Below are 19,329 nucleotides of genomic sequence, written 5' to 3'. Positions count from 1 at the left end.
TGTATGTGTGTGAGTGTGTGCATGTGTCTGTGTGCATGTACGTCAAAATCCAAAGATATTTCGGCAGAGTTGTTACCATCTAGAAGAACATTTTGTGTTCTTTCTGAAATACTAGTACAAAACGAATGGAGAGCAATGTTTCTGATTCAGAAATTGTTCAGATGTGAATAAAATGATCCTTGATCTGTTTTATCAAAGGCAGCCGAGAGTATATATTTGTCTTGATAACAGAAATAGATCATTTGAAATGCAGAGGAACACTTTCTGGGCTGTGTCCTTGGTGACTGATGAGCACTGGATGATTGTGACTGGTCAGATGGAAGAAGAGATGGTAAAAGATAAGTCGTGTGCGAAGCTTTGACAGAAATAGTAGATCTGATGTGGACAGGTGATCTCTGAGGTCGTTTGGATCCAGGTTGAGTTTCTTCAACAGCAGTCTTTCTGCTAGTGATTTTCGAACTCCAGCAGTTTGCACGGCTCTTCTCCACTTCTTGGGGGATGCTTCATGCAAGACCATCTGGTTGTTGACAGACAGCATGATAGTGATGTGTTATGTGAGCATTGGGGGGCGTGAGGGGGTGCACACTTGGTGAATTCTCCTTGCATCTTGAGGCCCTCCTCCACAGAGGCATTGTTCTCTCAGCGATACACATATCGGGCAAGGCCAAATCTTGGCCGACACCCTCAGTAGGTCCAAGAGTGTCCCTGAGAATGAGTGGACTCTTGACAAGGGTCACCATTCAGAGGCTGTAAGAACTGTGGTTCTGACCGATGGTGGACCTCTTTGTGACGAAGTTCAGCAAGAGTCTCCAGATTTATGTCTCGCTGGTCTCAGGCCTGGAAGTGCAGTTGCTCTGTCTCTAGGTTTTGCTCTGTCTCTAGGTTGGGGTAATCTGATCGCTTATGCTTTCCCCCTTTCTGATTCTGTCAAAGATAGTTTGGAAAGCGTCACTCACACTCAGGGATCACTCTTTTGAACACCTAGTTGGTTCCCCTGTGTGCATGGCTGCTGTGGGGTGCATTGCCTCCACCAGACTTGGAACCTTCTGCCCTTCTGACAGCATTAGAGGTGGTGGCTTTTTTTTTCCATTGGGTGTGCCTCCTCAGACCTTAAGTCTCTGGTTTCTGTTTCGAGGAGGTTGGGAACTGATTCTTTGTGTGATTGGACTTCTGTACAGAACATAAGGTCCCATTTAGCCTTCTAGTGCAGCGTGCAGCTCGCAAACCTTCTGGCTCACTGTTACATGAGACACTGTCTCAGCTTGTACGGTTCAAGAATGGACCTTCCTTTGAAGCGAAAATCTTTTCAGAGAGTTCTTGGTATGCGGATGGAGGGTAGGGTGGCGGGTGCCATGCAGTCCCATGTGGGTTCCCCTGTACCAAATTCACAAAGCACTTTTTAAGCCCTTGTGTTCGATTCCCTTTGACGTGCTCACTCTCATAATTACCTTCCTGTTTTTGCTGTTCACTAGTCGACATAGGAGTGAGATACATGGTCTGAGTGGGTCTGCCCTGCACCTGGCCGTCAACACTTCATTATCTTCTGGACTTCCTAGAAATGAACTAAGGCCCAGAGGTGCCCTCTCCCTGTTTGAGGACAAAACCCTTGTCCAAAAGATGTGAAGATCGGCATTTATGTCCAGTCTGAAATACTACTTGGATAGATCTCGCAGCAAACGTTCCTCTCAGCCCATCATCTTATTTTGATCACTTTAAAAGACGAGAAAGACATTGCAGCTGTCATCATTTCTGTTTGTATTTTTCAGCTCATTCTGAAAACATGTACTATCAGGCTGGTACATATATTAGCTGCAAGAATCGTAAGTGTGGGCCATAACTACTGTGGCGGCATTTCACTTTGTGTGTGTTTTGTTCCTCTTTGGCATGTTCTGGGGGCAGCATACTTCATCATCTTTTATCTCAAGGATGACAGGTGCAATAGCCGATTGGTTAAAGCGTTGGACTGTCAATCTGAGGGTCCTGGGTTTGAACCTCGGTAACGGCGCCTGGTGGGTAACAGGTGGAGATTTTTCCGATCTCCCAGGTCAATATGTGCAGACCTGCTTGTGCCTGAACCCCCTATGTGTGTATGCACAAGCAGAAGATCAAATATGCATGTTGAAGATCCTGTAGTCCATGTCAGCGTTCGGTGGGTTATGGAAACAAGAACATATCCAGCATGCACACCCCTCAAAATGGAGTATGGCTTACATGGCGATGTAAAAACGGTCATACACATAAAGCTCACTCATATGCTACGAGTGAACGTGGGAGTTGCAGCCCACAAACGAAGGAGAAAAAGAAGAATCTCACGGATTTTCATACAGTCAGGGCTGATGGGTCCCAGTGGATTTTCCCTGCACAGCCAGCACAGCTGTTGCTGTCACTAAGACTACTTAACCAGTATGCTTTTGTCCTCCTCCTTATGTGTAGATTCTTGCATCAGTTTAACATAGTTGTTTGATTTTTGTTTGAGAGAAAGCAACTGAATGGTTCTGGAAGTGAAAATGTGCATCAAGGGGAAATTTTGTAAAGGATATTCAACAGTATTTCATTGATGATGGTCATTTATATCTTTAATAGGATGAATGTATGTTTCCAAAGACTAGATATTTTCGCTTATTTGTAGTTGTGTCTGTATTATATTTCACTAGCTTATGTGACGTTTTCCTGGGCATTGGACAGTGTAATGTTAAGTAACAAAGAAATTGGAAAATAACCTATATCAGTAAATAAAAAGGAGTGAAATTAATAATGATAATAATAATGATGATAACTAGAGATACTCACAATCATCGGATCATTGCCGCAAATGAATATTATCGATTACGTTTATTCTTATGAAGTGGAGTGATGGCCTAGAGGTAACGCGTCCGCCTAGGAAGCAAGAGAATCTGAGCGCGGTGGTTCGAATCACGGCTCGGCCGCCGATATTTTCTCCCCCTCCACTGGACCTTGAGTGGTGGTCTGGACGCTAGTTATTCGGATGAGACGATAAATCGAGGTCCCGTGTGCAGCATGCACTAAGCGCACGTAAAAGAACCCACGGCAACAGAAGGGTTGTTCCTGGTAAAATTGTGTAGAAAAACCCACTTCGATAGGAAAAACAAATAAAACTGCATGCAGGAAAAAAATACCAAAAAATGGGTGGCGCTGTAGTGTAACTATGCGCTCTCCCTGGAGAGAGCAGCCCGAATTTCGCACAGAAAAATCTGTTGTGATAAAAAGAAATACAAATACAAATACCAAAAATGAAAACTAAATGACAAGAATCGAAAATATATAATTTTAACCGAATTCATTCCTGTTTGTGTGTACGGAAATGCATTCAGTTCATTCGAGCATACAAATGGAGGGAGATGAGTTGAAACAGTCCTGCCAGGAAGAGTGACCGATACCTGTGATGGTCAGTGTCGTACCAAGTGGCCTCAAAGGGAAGGGCCTTTTGGGGTACTTGGACAGGAAGAGAACTAGAGGCAAAATTTCGGCGGACCTTAGAAGTTAGAGCTGGGGCGAACTGGGGCCATCGGACCCCAAAGAGAATATAAAAGAAAAAGAACAGGGAGGAGCTGAGCCACAGGAAACGCTGGGTATGATTTATACAGTTTTCTTGTAGAAAGTGTACAGATTATGACTATTCCTATCGCCATGATTTCATTATAAGCATATTTTAATCAGCACTGTGCTTGATTGCAGTGGAGTTTCTATCTGGAGAGGAGCAGTGAGAGAGAGGGTGGGTGGGGTTGGTTAAAGTGCTTTTGTGCATGTGAATGTAACGTCTTACTGAAGACGGAAAGTCTTAAAGTTTAAAACTTTTGACGGATGTATGTCATGAGCTTAAAACAATGAAATGCGGATCGACGTGGACTGCTTTAAGATGGAATTGCTCGGTGTTCAGCACACAGTTTAAGCTGAGACAAACACTCGATTGTATTTGTGAGTAAGATAAAAATTTGGATCGATATAATTATGTTTGTACAAAGCCATGTGGCCTCACCCATAACGTCTTCGGACATGAATCAAACGTGAGCCATGAAGGCTTTGCATTTTTACATTTAGTTTATCTTAGCTATAATCATTATTATTATTATTAGTAGTAGTAGTAGTAGTAGTAGTAGTAGTATTGGTTTGAAAAAAAAAAAAAAGATCATTTCGTTTCTTTTTTCAGCTTCTTCGGGTTAGACGTTGACAGTGTTTCTTCTTCTTTTGAATATTTTTCTGTTTTGTTTAAACATTGTTGGTTAAGAAAGAGCACCTGCTTGCATACAGCTATGAGTATAATTTATGCAGCAAACTGTATAGATTATGGAATACTCCATGTTTACATGATAATTATTCACATAAACATACTTTAATAGACATTATGTTTGACTGCTTTGGATTCCTCCTTTCAGGAAGAGGAGCTGTGGAAGTCGAAGGGGACGGGTTGGCTGAAGTGCTTTTGTGCGTGTGGATGTGAATTATCATCATGAATATTTCCGATGACATGTTTCGTTGTCGTGTGTTCTTTCATTGTAAAAAGTGACCTTGTAAGCCCACGATTTCTCGCAATCCCACGATTTCTCTCACTTTGAGAGAAATCGTGGGCAGCGCCCCCAATGTTTATCTCACTTTGGGAGAAATCGTGGGATTACGAGAAAGTGTGATCGTTCCCCTTCCACGTTTTCTCTCAGTATGTGTATGTGGCGCCCCTACGATTTCTCACAGTATGTGTATGTGGCGCCCCCACGATTTCTCACAGTATGTGAGGAAGCGTGGGAATTCTCCTTGTTTTTTGTTGTTGTATTCTTTTTTTTTCTTCTTTTTTTTTTAATTAAAAATATTTCCTTCACAATATGAGTTGGTTTCTTGTCTTTTTCCAGTGCAAGTCTTAGAGAAAAATGAGAGAGAGGGGGAAAAATAAAAGAAAAAGAGAGAGGCGACGATAACTACGGTAATGACAATGACAGTGGTGTTAGTAAAGACATCAACAGTAATGACACTAAAAAACATATATTTATTGTATTTCACATAAGATGGATTTCTGCAATGCATCAACCTCAAATTCAACATCAGCATCAATAGGAAATAACGAAATTAAGGCAATTTGTTTTATTCAAACAGAAATATATGATATAATATAATATAATGCTTGAACTGGTCTTTCCAGAGGGATATTGAGAATAACACCAAAATGATTCAACTTTCTACATAAATATGATTAAAAAAAAAAAAAGATGTTTCAGATTGCTTTACCCTCACGTAGGGAGCGTGAAAACTAGACCAAATAGTTTTGAAGTTTGTCGTGATGCAACATTTTTGTCACATTTATTTGGAATGTTTTTCATTAATTTTCATGCTTCCTCATTTGTTCATCTGTTTGTGTCAGCATTCTTTCGCATGCAAGATGCACTGAAAATAGATTCTCAGTTTCAAAGAGGACGCTCAGAACATGAAAATGTTGTTTTGAAAACACAGTGAAATAAAAAAAAAAAAGAACAGATAAACCAGCCGTATAAAAACAAAAGGAAACACACACACACACACACATGCACGTGCGCGCGCGTGCACTCATTCGCTCACTCACATAACCATACTTTCACACATTTGTTTAAACCAGTACTGTGCCATCACCTTCACCGTCTGTTGCTGATGTCTTCGCCAATGTCACTGTCATCGTGATCGTCGTTGTCGCGTCTATTTCTCGTTTCTTTTTCTCTTGTTCTCATTTTTCTCTTGTATTTGCACTGGAAAAAGACAAGAACCCAACTCCGATGACAAAGGAAATATCATTAAGATAAGGGGGACTTTCCCCGCTTTCTCACAATTGTGAGCGCCCCCCACGTGAGTGTGGGCACCCCCAGGCGAATTCTCGCAATTGAGAGAAGACGTGGAAGGGGAACGACCATACTTTCTCGCAACCCCGCGATTTCTCTCAATGTAGGGTCACCCCGTACGGTTACTCTCAAAGTGAGAGAAATCATGGGATTGAGAGAAATTACGGTCTTAAAGACCTTTTTCTCCAGAGGTTATCCAAGTTAGAGAATCTCCCACGACTTTTGCTTATGGATGGAACTGATTGAGTGGGACATTAATTTGATTAGACCTGACGTTAGACTAATAGACATAAACAAAATAGGTTTTTCTTGCTCCTACAGGGACAAAGGTTCTGAGGCCTTGTCATGACAAATTGCAGTGCAGAGCAGGGGCTCTATGTGACTCAGGCAAATGCAGTGAGTTTATTTGTCTCTTTTTGTTTTGTTTTGCGTTGGCCTTCATATATTAGCGACATAGTTTCAGATGGAGGCATCAGGGTGTGCAGACTGATCAGTATACCCTGCATCACATCTTAAAAAAATCTTTGTTTCTTAACCAGACATGCTAATGTACCGAGAATTCTAATGTAGTTTGTTTAGGCCAATGGTTGTTGTCAACATTTTCCTGACTTTAAAACATTGATTGTTTCATTCTTGCTTTTCCGAGGCTTTCTTTTGCATTGTTTGTGTCAGTACTGACGTTCTATTCGATCGTGCTTCTCGTTTATCTTCCATTTGTTTGGAAGTTACTTTTGCCAACCCGCTGTTTTCTACACCTCAGAGGTGTCCTCACAACTGGACCGTTTTCTTAGGAAGAGACGCAAAGGTCAGAAGATAGAATTGAAGGAATAAATGCAACATAAATGACAATATGTCTCAGCACACCCAACATACCTGGACTCAAAAAATTAAGAATACTTTATATATACACAATTAAGATATAGAAGAAAAAAGATCAACAATAGGTAGTAATTATGACACAGTATATTATCTGTACAAACACAGAATGTTTTGGTCACTGTCCCAGTCACCCCTTATCACTGGTTGGCTGGAGAATATTTCATCATCAGGGGGATGGGCAATGGAAACAGAAAGATATTGTACTGTATTGTGTTACTCTTTTTTCTTTTTTTTGTCACAACAGATATGTCTGTGTGAAATTCGGGCTGCTCTCCCCAGGGAGAGCACGTTGCTACACTGAGAGCGACATCCACTTTTGATTCACTTGTGTAAACAAAGTGAGTCTATGTTATAACCCGGTGTTTGGTTGTCTGTGTGTGTGTGTGTGTGTGTCCGTGTTTTTTTTTTGGTTTTTTGTTTTGTTTTGAGTGCTTAGCAGCTTTTTTGTTGTTGTTGTTGTTGTTTGTTTGGTTGGATTTTTTTGTTTGTTTTTTTTTTTTCAATATTTTTTTAATTCCCCATCTCTTACCCATCCATTCCACAAATCTTACATTTATTCATCAACATCTTTCTGCTGTGGTCGTTATACAGGGTTTTTTTTTTTTTTTCTTTTTTATTTTTTTTTATTTTTTTTATTTTAAAAGGGAAATCAGACATTTCCGTCATCAGGGATGACTGGTCTATACTGAGACCATCCTTATTGTGTTGTTTCTGTAATGTACTTTGTATTTGGTTATGTCCATTTTTGTCTGTTAATTAATGGTTCAGAGTTGGCTGTTCGCTATTGTATGTTTCTGTATGTCTGTGGGTTCTCTTCTCGTGTTTTCTGTCATTGTCTCTTGCCCTTCGGGTTCGTCGCCTTGTATCCTCTGACTTCATCTTCAGAGCTGCAGCTTGTTTAGTTGTTGTTGTCCTGGGCTTATTCTTCCATCCTGCTGATACATTTTATCTTCTTCATCTGGTTCTTCCACTGGTTGTTGCCCGGTGTCCTCCTTTCATCGTACTGCATTTCCCGTCCATCTCCTCTTCTTTGTTTTCTTCACGTTTGGTGGCAGGCCAGGGGGGTGTCTGGTCCTTCATGTATTGCCATTAGTGTGTAAATGAGCATACACGTGTAAAGTCGTGCGTGTTAATGTGTGGGGTGAGTGCGCGCGTTTGTGTGTGTGTGTGTGTGTGTGTGTGTGTGTGTGTGTGTGTGATCCTATTTTTGCTCGTCATCATTTTTCCCTTTTGGTCCCTAAATCTACTTTATTTCCTTAGATACATACATACATATATAAATCCCTCTCTCTCTCTCTCTCTCCATATATATATATATATATATATATATATATATATATATATATATATATATATATATATACATACTTACACATACATATATAGAACATGAATACAACAGTCACATAGGCATCTCTTGCTGACATGCAAAGCAATGTAGCATGCACCTCTCTCTCTCTCTCTCTTTCTCCCTCTCTCTTTCACTTGGTTGTAATTTTCCCAATATTTCAATATTTTCCAATGCCTTTTTAAAATCGATCCCTGGTGTTCACTCTCATGTTTATCTCAGTATCAAATATTAGTTCTAAGTGTTTACATTTTCCATATTTGAACTTGGAGATTGTTAGTCGTGCTATTAGCAGGACATGATTGATTTGGTTTCTGAGATTTGTTTTCAGTTTAAAAGAGCTGGGAAGTCCAAAAAGAGCGACTTTTTCACTAATATTGATGTGCTGCTCAAAATGTGTCAAGATATATTGTTGTACCATTTTCCAAAAAGATGACAATTTCTGACAGTGATAAAAGGAGTGTTCAATGAAGTCAACCTCTTGACACCACATGCATTTGTTTGAATTTGCTACCCCCATTTTATGCAACATAATGTTGGTTGGGTAAATATTATGAATGAACTTAAAATGAAGCAGCCTCAGTCTTGATTCTTTCGTACAGTCACGAGCTGTGGTAAAGTAATCGTTTATATTTATATCTAGCTTTCGTTTCCAGAACTGACTTGCGCATATGTCATGGTTTTGTTTTTTGTTTATTATTTCTCTGATCGTTTTGTTATGTAATGTACTCAGGAACCCTCTGTCTGTGTTGATTTCGTGTCCAACTGTGTGTTGTGTAGGGTCTCTGTTCATTTCAGCTTTCCAGTCATTTGGTATAGCATTGATCAGGGCATTGTACTCCAACACAAGGCCAGCGTGAGATCCAACTATGTCTTTTATCTGTTCGTACGTCATTAGATTTCCAGTAGTCCACAAATCTTGTAGGTAGTTTATACCGGCTTTTGCCCATCTGGCGAAAAAAATAGTTTTCCCTTTGTATTTAACGTTTTTGTTGTTCCAAATTGGTTCGGTCCGCGTATTTTCTATTTGTCGTTCTGTATTCAAAGCTGTAGTAGCTTTTAGGACTTCTTTCCAAAATACCGAATTCATCTTATCTAAGCCTTGTATTTCGTTTGGGGCGATGTTTGCGTTGAACGTGCAATGAATGTTCGTGAAGGGAGACATTTGTTCTTTAGCTAATAGTGTCCAAAAAGACCTGTCTCTATCTTCTGTTACAACTTTGGATGCCCATTTTGCAAGAAACATCCTTTGTTGGTGTTCCACGTTTATCATATTCAAGCCACCTTCTTCTAATTTTAGATTAAGCACGCTTCTCTTTATCTTTTCGAAAGCCTTTTTATTGTTGTATTTGCGTTTCCATAGGAATCTGTATACGATACTGTTGATGTAATTTAGAGTTATTTTAGGAATAGCCAACGCTTGCAAGATATATGAGAGCTGTGACAGAAGCAGGGTTTTTGCCAGTATTATTTTACCATATAGTGTAGGATTCCTGCGTTCCCATGTCTTTATTATCCTCAGGATGTTTTCGATTTTTTCTGACCAGTTTTCTTTGATTAGCGATGCCTCTATAGAGGCCGAAAAGTAGACTCCCAAGATTCTCAGTTTTCCGTTTATCATTGGGATTTCGTCAACCTTCCCGCTTTCATTTTTCTTTGTACCAAGCCATATACCTTTCGATTTTAGCTTATTCAATTTTAGACCAGAGAATTCTTCAAACTGTTCGACAATTTGGATCGCTAGTTTAATGTCTCTTTCGTTTTTCATTGTTAATGTTGTATCATCTGCGAATTGTTTGACTTTTGTTGTTGCTTTGATGGAACCACTTCGAACAGAGATTCCTTTTATATCCTGGTTATTCCGGATTTTGATTGCAAGGATCTCAACAGCAATTATAAAAAGCATAGGGCTCAGTGGACAACCTTGTCTTATTCCTCGTTCCGCAGGAAACCATTCAGATAGCCAACCTCCATTATGGATGCAACTTTCTGATTGACTCATCGCGGTTGTGATGAAATGTATAAATTTTGGGCCGAAATTGAAGATGCTGAGTGCCTCCGTGATACATTTTTTGGATAGAGTATCGAAGGCCTTGGAAAAATCTAGCGCTACTAGTGCACCAGCCTGATTTGTTTTATCTATATATGAAGTAAGATCATCAATAAGCCTTAGATGAGAAGTTATATTTCTGCCTTTTATAAAACCTACCTGATCGTCATTTATTATCTGCTTTATTACCTTTTGCAGACGTTTAGCGAGAGCTTTTGTGTAAATCTTATAATCTGTGTTCGTCAATGTAATCGGTCTATAATTACTTAAGTTATTCTTGTCCAGATTTTGACCTTTATGTAATAGTGTAATCACGCCCTTCTTTAACGAATAAGGAAGTCGTCCATTTTGGACCGATGAAATAATGCAATTGAAGTAAGGCATTTTTAGTCTTTCCCAAAAGTGTAGGTAGAACGAAGGGGTTAATCCATCAATGCCTGGGGCAGAGTCTTTATTTAGAGTCTGGAGGGCCTGTGTGAATTCTTCTATAGACAAATCTACGTCGCACAGTTCTCGTTCGTCATGAGAAAGAGTTGGAAATGACTCGTTTCTGAGGAAATGTTGTGTCAAACTTCGGTTTTGCGATCTGCCCTTCTTTTCTTTGTATAGGTTTTGGTAAAAACATTTAATTTCGTTTATAATTTCTGATGGATTTTCCGTAGTTCGATTATCAAGTTTCAGTGACGATATTATATTTGTTGTTCCCCGGTTTCTTTCCATATTAAGGAAGTATTTTGTATTTTTTTCTCCTTCCTCAATCCATTTCATTCGTGACCTAACTTGAGCTCCCCTTGCTCGGTGCATTTCCTGCATTTCAATCTCTCTTTTCTTTTGCTGTATTCGCTGTTGTATCATTTTATTTTGTGGATCCCCACTTAGAGTGTTTTCTAGTTCTGTTAGTTGCTTTAACTTTTCATTTGGGTCTTTTTTTTACCTTGCGTTTGCCGATAGCATATTGTATACAGAAAGACTTTATTCTAACTTTCAGCATTTCCCATGCGGTTTCTGGATCGTTGTTATAATATTCATTGAAATGTTCATCAATTGTATTATTTATCTGATCTGTGAAGCCTTTATCATTCAAAAGTGTTGAGTTGAATTTCCAGTACCCCGTTCCTCTTTGGAAGTTATTTAGCTTTACGGTGACTGTAACAAGTCTATGGTCTGTTTGTGGGAACGTTTCAATATTCGCCTCTTTGATTTTCGTCTTAGCAATGGCATCACAAAAGATATAATCTATTCTTCTGGCAGTGAAAGGGTTGGGTCGTGACCACGTGTAAGCCACTGTGTCTGGGTGTTGGGATCGCCATGCATCGTGCAGGTCTAAACTGGCTACCATTTCCGTGAGCGACTGAATTTCTCTTTCAGCATGTTGTAATCCTGATATATTATCAATTTCGTTCAGAGCAATGTTGAAATCACCGTTTACCCATGTATGATCTGATTCACTATCCTGTAGCACTGCTGTGAGCTGTGTAATAAAGGCTACTTTCTCTGCCGTGGTATTTGGTGCATAGCAGTTGATAATTGTGTGTAGTTTATCTTTCATACTAACTTGAAGACTTAATATTCTGCTGGTGGAATGTTTTAGGTCCATATTATCATAATGTAGCTTTTTACTTATAAGAGTAAGGAGACCATTACTTTTTGTTGTTCCTACACTGTAAAAAATATCTCCATGCCACTCTCTTTTAATTTGGGAAGCTAAATCTTCTGTAATATATGTCTCTTGTAGGCAGATTATATCTAGTTTCCTTTCTCTCAAGTATTTGAACAAGGCCATTCTTTTTAGCTTATTTCGGAGCCCTCTAACGTTCAAAGTTCCGATGCTAATTTCATTGGCCATTGAAGTGGTAACATCACATCAAAAATCGTTGTTCATTCAATCATAAAGTCCGTAAAACATAGCCGGGGTCGTGGTGGGGGAAGACATGGAGAGAACACCGGTGATATCAGGTATCCCCCATGGCACTGTCTGCTGCTGGTGGCTCCGTTCTTTCATTGCTGTCTCCCGTTTCCTTTAGTTTCTGCGAGAAGAAATCCTCAATCCGCGAGCGGCGAAGATTACTCCTCTCCTCCTCCGAAGACTGGCTGGGTCTTCTCTTTGTTGTGCTGTGTGAGCGTGAGCGCTGCGTGTTGTTCCTTTCCTCTGGCACTGCTCTCCTGCTCGCGGCAGGCGAGGGCTCATGTGCGTCAGCATCGTTCTCACTCTCTTCCTGCACACTGCTTGGTTGAGCACACCTCTCTGTGGTGTGTTGTGTGTTTGCCTGGGAGTGGGAGTGGGGTGGTGGTTTGCACACAGGATCCCCCCTCTTGTGCCCTTCAACACCACATGAGATACACACAACTTGGTTGGGACATTCTGCCGCAACGTGTCCCACTGTTAAACATTTATTACACTTTTTCGGTTGCCCCTGCTTTTGTTCTTTATGGTATATTCCGGCATGGAAGATGCCAACTTTTATTTTGGGGGGTAGAGGTTCTTTTGGGGTGGAGATAATCACAAATCTCCTCCCCGTTTCCCATTTTGTCAATTGCCCGCTTTTGTCTCTTGCGAGTTCGTTCTTTATAGGCGATCGAATTTCTGAGCCTATCTTTTTCAGCGCCGTTTCAATGTCTTTGTTTCCACAATGCAGTGGGATGTCTGAAATCCAGACTTTGGTGGCTGGTTTTTCCTCGCCGTCACTGTCACTGAAGGCAAAAGGGTTCTTGTCCAACAAATTTATGTGTATTCCACTTAATTCAATGCCCTCTATCAGCAGTTTGTCTCTGAATTGTTTTTGTTGCGGGTAAAGGCGCCACAAACCTCTAATGCGTTGAGCACCTCTGATGGTGCCTCTACCCGTGACTCTCTCTGCTGCTATACATAAGTCTATAGTGTCAGGCATGCCATTGAAGCTCGGCAGGGCTCTCGCCGTGACGAACACCGGCCCGCACTCCGTGTCCGCCGCCATGGCGGAACACGTGGCTGGGCCTGGTATACACCACTGACAGCACCAACACCGGGCTCCTCACAATGAACACACTTGCACCACAAAATACGAACACAGGTGATACACCAGATCCACACAGACTGCAGGCGATGATTTTCCCAACAGGATGTCACTTCTAACACTTGAATAAAACACGATATTTAAATGCTATGAAGAAAGGTACCTGCCGACGTCGGAGGTAAAACCGGAAGCCTGCGTTATACAGGGTTACCTGGAAATGGACAGGAAAAGAGAAATGAAAAATGGAAACATGCAATGTTGGCAATGACATGATATTGTAAAATGCATAGAGCTTCAAAAATATGCGCTATAGTAAAACATCTTAATAAATACAAAAATAAATAAGTAAATAAATAAACATTTCTTGAGACAATACGGACATAACAAAATATGTGACAGATGTCTTCATTTTCTTTTTAAAGAATTGCTAAATCACTGTATTACTGATGAATTTCTTTAGCCTCTGTTCATTTTTTAAACTTTGTTGAACAAAGTGAGTCGTATTTATAGATTCTGAACAAGCAAGGCAATATAAGGTTTAACAGGACAAAAATGTCGGCTGTAAAAATCATAATCTGCGAAACGAAGAAGACATGGAGGTGGACACATCATTTGACAACTTGTCCGTGGTAAACTTTAACATTGCCATTTTCTCTGGAAATACTTTGTCTGCCAATACCAAATTTGGCTTAAACATGGTAGGAAAACAAATCTTCACAATCATACCAATAACAGGTTGTACGCCTCCCGAATTTAGATGTATTTCCGAATCATTAACAGTTTATTTTTATTTTTTTTCGCGAAGCTGTATATAATTTTAATAACGAACAGAGAACACTTTTCAACAAACTAGTTTCTAGTTGTTGTTTTTTGGGGGTTTTTTTTGCTGCCCCATCATCTGCGCCGTTTCAGTGGCATTACTCCCACGCCGCTCATTTAGATTCCCCCATACACTGCCACACCCGGGTTCGTCCGTCGCAGTTCCAGCGTCGGCAGTCCACAGGGAACCGTCGATGTTAGGTCGCCTGGAGGCCACACACCAGAGGAGACCCTGCACTGCTGCTGAGTCACTTCGGTGGTGTTCAGTGGTGCCTGTTCTGTTTTAACGTACTTAGGACACCACCTACTAAGCCCCCTACTAACGACAATAATGGCTTAGTCGCGGAGCCAGACTGAGTGAGCGCCTCTCCCAGAGTGGAGACCGCCACCACGTCCCTCAAACAACAGCCCCCCATGAATCTGCCGACACTGACGACATTGACAGGACTCACCCCAAGCACGGAAGTGGAGGGGTATCGAAACTGAGGTCACCATGAGAGCAGGGCATGAAAGGCCACATACTTTGAGACTATTTTGTTTATAGTGATGACGATGAAGGAGGAGGAGGATGACGATGATGATGACGATGTTGCTATGGAGGTCCATTTTGGTTTGGGACTGCGTGACAAGGCTGTACTCTACGCTTCCTGTCATAATGATATCCCGGCGTTAACCAGGCCCGAGAGATACAGACACTTGCAGTGTTGGTCAGGTAATTAGAGCAACACACCCAAAGACGCATCCTTGAAGTGGATGACACTCGACTGTGTGGTCCCAGTCTCCCCATTTAAGCCCACAGCACACTCAACTCTGGGTAGGAGCCGGCCACAGGCCGAAAAAACCCACCTCCGCTGGGCTTCGAACCCGCGTCCTCCCAGCCGTCAGTCCGCGACGCTAACCACTTCCCCACGGCGGCTGGTAACTAGTTTCTAGTTTTAATAAGTTCTTATTTTCTTTCTTTAAGTGTGTATCACAGGTGAGTCTTGAAGGCCTTGCCTTTCTTGTTTATATTTTTTTTCCTGCATGCAGTTTATTCATAATTCGTTTTCCTATCGAATTGGAATTTTCTACAGAATGTTGTCAGGGACAGCCCTTTTGTTGCTGTGGGTTCTTTTACTTGCGCTGAGTGCATGCTGCACACGGGACCTTGGTATATCGTCTCATCCGAATGACTAGCGTCCAGACCACCACTCAAGGTCTAGTGGAGGGGGAGAAAATACTAGTGATTCGAACCAGTGCGCTCAGATTCTCTCGCTTCCTAGGCGGACGCGTTACGTGTAGGCCTCTTGGTCAGGCACCTTTGGTGGCCCTCTTCCACCAACACCGAGCATGTCCCGCGCTGCTGTCGGGGTCTTCTCAGCGGCCAGCCTCGGGTGTTGACAATTCCCGCTACGTCCACCACATTGAACTGTCCGCTAAAAGGAGACCAGGAGAAACAAAAATCTGCAAGGCTGACTCGGACGGGCGAGCTTTATCGCCGTGCAAAAGGTTCGCTTGCCCCTATTGTGCAAGTGCACTTCCTCAGACCACGTGCCGTTGAACATATTGTCCTCAATTTCCTTTTTCTAAGAATTTCAGCGCAAGTTGTTTGGACACCCTTCAAAAGTGTTGCTGCTAATAATGGTAATGCCAGGAGTCTTGCCTGTGTAGATTTAAGAGCTCTGTTCCACTGAGCAAAAGGGGCAAACATGACGCATGAAAATAAGAAAGTGATTATAACTGGCAAAAAATAACGGAGCTAATTATTCATCCTTCATCCACTCTATTTTTGCTCACTCTGTATTTACATATACTGGCGTTATAGATATTGATGATTTATTCATTTCACATTGTCGCATTTACTCAGTTCAAGCTCATACGACGTGTAGACTCGAACACAGGGCTCGCAGTCTGACTTCACTCCAGCCCAGAAATCAACAACAGGACAAGTTAAAGTCACTCCTTTCTTAATATTATTACAAAATTCAAAGAAATTCAAATTTTTCCTCACGTGATAACTCACATCGATGGTTCATTCCAGGCAGACACAATACATTTTTTTCCGTTATCCCTTACACCCAAACAATGTTACTAAACCTTTGCATACAAAATTCTAATTGTTTCTCAGTTGGCCTTCTTATTTACTTCATCTAAAGATTCTTTATTGGGCGTAAGATCGGCTGAATAACTCTGTCCCAAAACAGGCTCTGAGATTATAACATTCACAGAATCCAATTTTAATTGATTGGCAGCAAACAGGAATAAAAGAATACATACGTGTACCTTTTACTTTGTCAAATGCTCGTCTTACCTTACCAGTGTTCTCGAAAGTGAATTATGAAAAAAAAGAGTAGATTTAGAAAAAAAAAGGATCCTAACGAATTTAAGATTATCAAACTGGATGAGAACACTAAACTTAATACTTCTTCAACATCAGCTTTCCTAAAGCTCGACAGTCCCAACATCAAGGACTTACATTCTTGATGTCAAGTGTTCTATGACACCTATAACCCACTTTCCCTCCCCTCCCCAGGTCTGTCTACCAGGTCACTCTTGAGACCAACACAACTGTGCGCCCAGAGTGGAATGACAATAATTTTGGTGCACTTTACAACACATCAGTTCGTGAACTTTTATTCACTTCAGCTCCTGAATTATGTGCACCTCCAGCCTTTCTCCACAATTCTAGTTCAGACCAAAGTAAAGTAACATAGGCAAACCATACAAAAAATCTTCCCATCACATAATCACAAGCAGGCAACACTGTATTGACGTCAACCAAAACTCGATATCATGACAAAAAGTAAGGCACGGACTTTGTAACTTTTCCCTCGCTTTAAGATTTACTAAACATAGCACACGTGAGCATGGCGTTAGTGCTGTCAATAATGTTGCAATATAAGGATAACTCGGGTATGCCAATTCTCGTCATGCAACTGGATGAAAACGTAGTGAATCTCTAGCAACGCCTCCACAGGTTTCAATGCTTTTGCTGCACACTACGGCATACAACTTTTCTCCAACTGGTCGTGTCTCAAAGTAGCGTGAGAACGCCCCTCCACAAGCTCAACACACCATTGAAGTGCATCAGAAGCGCGGAGCTTTGATTTGGCCGCCACATGTTAGCTTTGACCAATCGCGGCTCACAGCACTGCTAAGATTGTCAGTTGGCCTGATTTTATGCGCGTTTAACCGCCTTTTAGTCGGTTAACTCCATTAACCAACAATCATTTTTGTCGAGATTGGCCGTGACAACTTTCTTTTCCTTCTCACTCCATCCTGATCAGTTCTGTTTCCCTCCAGGATTGAACCAGGGACCCTCAACTTGAATGCTTTAAGAACCCAGCTATTGCACACGTACAAGGACACAAAGAAAAAAATATTGTTTGCTTGTGCTTGAGTTTTGTTAACCAAATCTTTGTTTCACTGATAGAATGATCTCCATTGAGAGTTTCTTCTTAAATGATGGAATAAAATATATGAATGTGTAACATGTAATTGCTAGTGCTTGCTCAGATAGCATATGTGTGGAGTGATGGTCTAGAGGTAATGCGTCCGCGTAGGAAGCAAGAGAATCTGAACGCGCTGGTTCGAATCACGGCTCAGCTGCCGATATGTTCCCCCCCTCCACTAGACCTTGAGTGGTGGTCTGGACACCAGTCATTCGGATGAGACGATAAACCGAGGTCCCTTGTGCACCATGCACTTAGCGTACATACATTCTTTACCAAATACAGTAGTGTTCGATCATGAAGAAAACAAGTTGAGAGCGTGGGTCAAAGCATTGTTAACTGAAAAGACCTCGACGTTTGATAGATCAACCTTTTGTTCTATAACAAGCCTGGTGCATTGATAGGTTATGGTCAGACCATTGTTTCTGTCATATGGAAAATGAAATCCGGTTCAAATCTAACCTGAAAACACATCTGTACAATTCTGCTTTCATGGATATCTAGGTGTTTGCAAGTGGCGTTGTGTGTGTGTGTGTGTGTGTGTGTGTGTGTACTTTGACATCGACACATTTCCCTTTGTCTGGAGTATAATTGCCCGTAATATTAATTTTCATGACTATTATTATTAGATCGCATAATAGATACAGATTATCATTATCATGTTTAAAAAAAAGAAGTAAAACATGGGTAAAAGATCAACTTCAAATCTGAGAACGATAATTATTTGTTTTGCAATGCCCCCTCCCGCCCCACCCCTTTCATCAATTACGTTGTTCGTTTTTGTGTGTATCACACGTGAGTCTTTAAGGCTTTACCTTTCTTGTTTATTTGTTTACACCCAGAATGGGAACGGGATCACGCTTGTACCCAAAATAAAGACGGAAATGAATGCAGGAGTGGGACATTCTGCGACCCCATCGTAAATGAGTGCAGTAAGTGTGTTTGTAACAAATTTGTTGGATATTCATGTGTCATCGTTTTCCACTGTGCTTTTATCTAGTTAGCGCTGTTATAAAACTGAATGTTTAGATTTTACCAACTCGTATGTGTAAACAGAATATGTAATAAATGGTATACCATGTATTTAGCTGTCAGAGTCAAAATTCAATCGGATTGAATTAACAATGGCTTTAAACAAATATTCCTCTTCTTCTTCTTCCTCCTTCTTCTTCCTTAATACCATGGACATCTTGATTATCCCCAATACGTAACGACAAGAGATGTGCATACATAAAGACACGGTGAGCATGGATCTCCTTGCCTTACACCTTTTTTATACACAGAACCACCCTGTGTAACTTACATTGACTGCACCACAGGCATTAATATGGTAAAAAGTTTAAACCCATTTTTTATGTCTCGGCCAAATGAGACATATGAAGGACCATGCTATTGTATCGAACAATTTTTCAAAATCTACGAAGAGTAAAAGTCCTGGTAACCTGTCCTTTTCAGTACATACAAGTGTATCATGAACAGGTCTAATGTTTTCCCCAGTATGTCTTCCAGGTAAAGAAAACCTATGTGACTGTCATTAATATGTGTAGTTATACACATTTCAGACGCTGTGCTGTATACCCTGAGGCAATCTTATAAGCGGTGTTGAGCAGTGTAACTAGTCGCCAGTTTTTACAATATTCCTCATCTTTACCTTGTTTTGGAATACTGTCTCTGAGTAACAGACATCTAACCAGTTTCCAAACCTTCATTAAATGGACGCACAAGAAAGACTACCAACTTCATACAACCAACTTCACGTTTCCTTAAAGCTTATTATTTCTCCTTTTTTTCCTTTGTAAAGTTTGAATATTTGTTTCGTTTTTTTGTTTTTTTTCTCCAGCTCATTTATTTCTTTCATGAGTGTTTCTTCTTCCTCTCTTTCCCACACTCCTTTATGTTCTGCTTACGATATCTATTTTCCACTTACTTCTATTAGCAGAATTTCAAAAAAATATTTGGTCACTGATCTACAACTTCAATTATTCATGTGGCA

General features: G+C 40.8%; 1 protein-coding gene across 1 annotated transcript in view; it reads left to right on the top strand.

Moving 5' to 3' along the window:
- The window catches only part of LOC143294231 (uncharacterized), a 44,173-nt gene extending 25,254 nt beyond the window's left edge, over window positions 1-18,919 (top strand). The window contains exons 5-7 of the mRNA XM_076605662.1: window positions 6,138-6,212; window positions 18,179-18,255; window positions 18,899-18,919. Of these exons, the coding sequence (XP_076461777.1) occupies window positions 6,138-6,212; window positions 18,179-18,255; window positions 18,899-18,919 (173 nt within the window). The remainder of the gene's footprint in view (window positions 1-6,137; window positions 6,213-18,178; window positions 18,256-18,898) is intronic.
- Window positions 18,920-19,329: the final 410 nt, after the last annotated feature.

Source organism: Babylonia areolata, chromosome 19 (genome assembly GCF_041734735.1).
Source record: "Babylonia areolata isolate BAREFJ2019XMU chromosome 19, ASM4173473v1, whole genome shotgun sequence".
NCBI classification, from domain to species: domain Eukaryota; kingdom Metazoa; phylum Mollusca; class Gastropoda; order Neogastropoda; family Buccinidae; genus Babylonia; species Babylonia areolata.
Note: the sequence above shows the minus strand (reverse complement) of the source record. Positions and strands in the feature narration are given on the sequence as shown.